A 2,538-nucleotide genomic window follows, 5' to 3' on the forward strand; every position below is an offset into this window, starting at 1 on the left:
GTACTTATACTGCAAACAAGGATTTCTTAAAGAGAGGAATATAGGCTATTTAAAAATTTTAACATCTATGCTAATACTGTTTGAAAGCTGAAATAAAAATATTGATATTTGGTTTAGTTTTTGAAAATAATAAAAGGTCAATTAGAATTCCTGGAAGAACACTCTTCCTTTTGTATTTGTCTTCCACATTTTTTAAATGAAAAATATTGTATTTTCTTTTTCCTGAGCCCACATTGGCTGTTTTTGAGTCATCATGACTTGTAAACTGTCTGCCAGAAATCACGGGTAATAAAGAGAAAAAAATGCCCAAAGGACCATTTTCTGAAGATATGAATTCTTCGGTCAGAGTATTTTTAGAAGTTTCATAAATTTATATTCTTCATTTCCATCTCCTCCGTATGGCCCTCAGACCTGTGATGACGAGCTTTCTGGTGGGCCCTGGGCAGCCCGCACTTGCCCAGCTTACAGCAACTTGGTAGTCACGGCTGCGGGCAAAACAAAGTGTGAGCGCCAACTCACATTTGCTTTCAGAGTCACCCTCTTACCAGCAGACCCTGTTCGTGAGGACCATCACCTGTCAAGGACCCCGTTATCTTGGTATCTGAACAGAGTACAGCTTTTCTGTAAGGGGAGGGAGAAAATAGGAGAGTAGTCTATTCAGATCCCATAAAAGACAGGGGCTCGGACAGCAGGAAATGTAGGAAGAGGCAGACAACTGACTCATCCTTGCTCATCACCATTCTCTCCTGAAGTCATCGTGAGTCATCACAGAAATGGCCAAAGTACTTCTTGGAGATCTCTAAGTGCCGAGAGACTTTGAAATTCTGAGGCAGCCCAAATGGAAACTGAAAAGAAAATTTCAAAGAAAGGCAGGCACTTTCGTCCTGTAAAACGCTCACTGCTGAGGCCAATTCTAGGTGCTGCATGGTGGGATCACACGCTGGGGAGACTGACTGCCCCAAGACGCTGGCAGCCAGAAGTGACAGTTTAGGCTGCCATGGGGGCTGCAGGATGAGCTCATTTCTTGCTCATTCATTGAAGAAGGAACACACTGTTATCCCATATCCCCTGAGGTTAGGGATTTCCTGTGAGTTAAACATGACTACAAACAGAGTGTGCTGGTCAAGGAGAAAGAAGAAGAGAGATTCGCAAAAGCATGTCTGGGAAGGGAAGGCAAGACATACCCCGAGACAGGATCCCGTTGGTAGTTGGGTGGACAAGGCGTATCGATGCATTGGTAGCTTCCTCTCATGTTGAAGCACATGCGGTTTGGCCCACAGTGCACATTCTGCTCCAGACACTCGTCAACATCTAGCGACAGCACAAGGAACATGTGGCATCAGCAGTGCAGGTCAGAACTGGTCATCAGAGCAGGCGTTGTGGACATGTGGCTGGGGTGCTAAGGGTCAGTTTTCTCCTCCCTATAAATGACTCAGTAGCTGTACCTAAGGTCCCTCAACCCCTTACCACGTTCCTGATACCTGGTGTGCTATTTCCCAGAATCTTTTGAGGATTTTTTTTTTTTTTTAAACATATGTGAAAAGAAACAGAAACATAAATACTATAAAAGCAGAAGGAAAGCTATTAAAAACTCTCTGGTGTTTTTTTATATTTGGAAAATAGAGTCTATTTGAGTTTTGTAAAGCAAATAATATTTTAAATTCACTGAAAACAAGCAAAAAATTTAAAGCACATTTGTGAACCTTTCTGTAAAGTGAAAAATCTCTTTAAAATGTGAATGATCCTTCTCTCTTACTATGTTTTATAAGTTCAAATTATTGAGTAGGAGGCAGAGTAGTGGAAATTAAAGGAGTTGGGTCATAAATTCAGAGGAGATTGTATAGGACAGTCAGAGCTTGTGGAGGGAGACAGAATACAGAAGAAACCAGGATCCAATGAATAACCCGAGTCACGATCCAAGTTTGATAAAATTTTAACTGCAGAAGCCATCCTCGGTTGTTATGGTGATGGGATGCTCTCCCTAAGGTAATAGCTCTCCCCAGGGTAATAGAGAAACATGCAAATGAAATGCTGTTTCTTTAGTCATTTTCTACAAAAAAATTTATTGAATAAAGACACACGTAGGTCATTAAAATTAAGAAGTATCAAGATGGAGCTAAAGGAAAAATTTTTTGAGCTTTCTGAAAGTGTGTTTTTGAGCCAAGATTCTTAACTTGGGGTCCATATTTGAGCATCAGGGGATCTATAAATAAAAATGTTTTTGTGCATGAATATGTGTGTGTGTGTATGTATGTGTGTGTGTGTGAGAGAGAGGGAGACCACATTCATATAACTTTTGTTACAGTATATTGTTACAATTGTTCTATTTTATTATTAGTTATTATTGTTAGTCTCTTATTGTGCCTAATTTATAAATTAAACTTTTTCATATGTATGTATGTATAGAAAACACATAGTATATATAGGGTTACGTAGTATTATCAGTTTCAGGCATCCACTAGGTGTGCTGGAAGGTATCCCCATGGATAAGAGGGATGACTACTATCTCTTGGAATTTCTTCTCTTCTTTCTCGCTCT

The 2,538-nt window shown here is 39.9% G+C and overlaps 1 protein-coding gene across 1 annotated transcript in view; it reads right to left on the reverse strand.

Annotated features, from left to right (window-relative positions):
• Positions 1-749: 749 nt before the first annotated feature.
• HMCN1 (hemicentin 1) overlaps positions 750-2,538 on the reverse strand; it is a 408,502-nt gene continuing 406,713 nt past the window's right edge. The window contains exon 102 of the mRNA XM_023533191.1: positions 750-1,311. Coding sequence (XP_023388959.1) covers positions 1,103-1,311 — 209 coding nt within the window. The 3' untranslated portion in view covers positions 750-1,102. The remainder of the gene's footprint in view (positions 1,312-2,538) is intronic.

Source organism: Pteropus vampyrus, unplaced genomic scaffold (genome assembly GCF_000151845.1).
Source record: "Pteropus vampyrus isolate Shadow unplaced genomic scaffold, Pvam_2.0 Scaffold98, whole genome shotgun sequence".
NCBI classification, from domain to species: domain Eukaryota; kingdom Metazoa; phylum Chordata; class Mammalia; order Chiroptera; family Pteropodidae; genus Pteropus; species Pteropus vampyrus.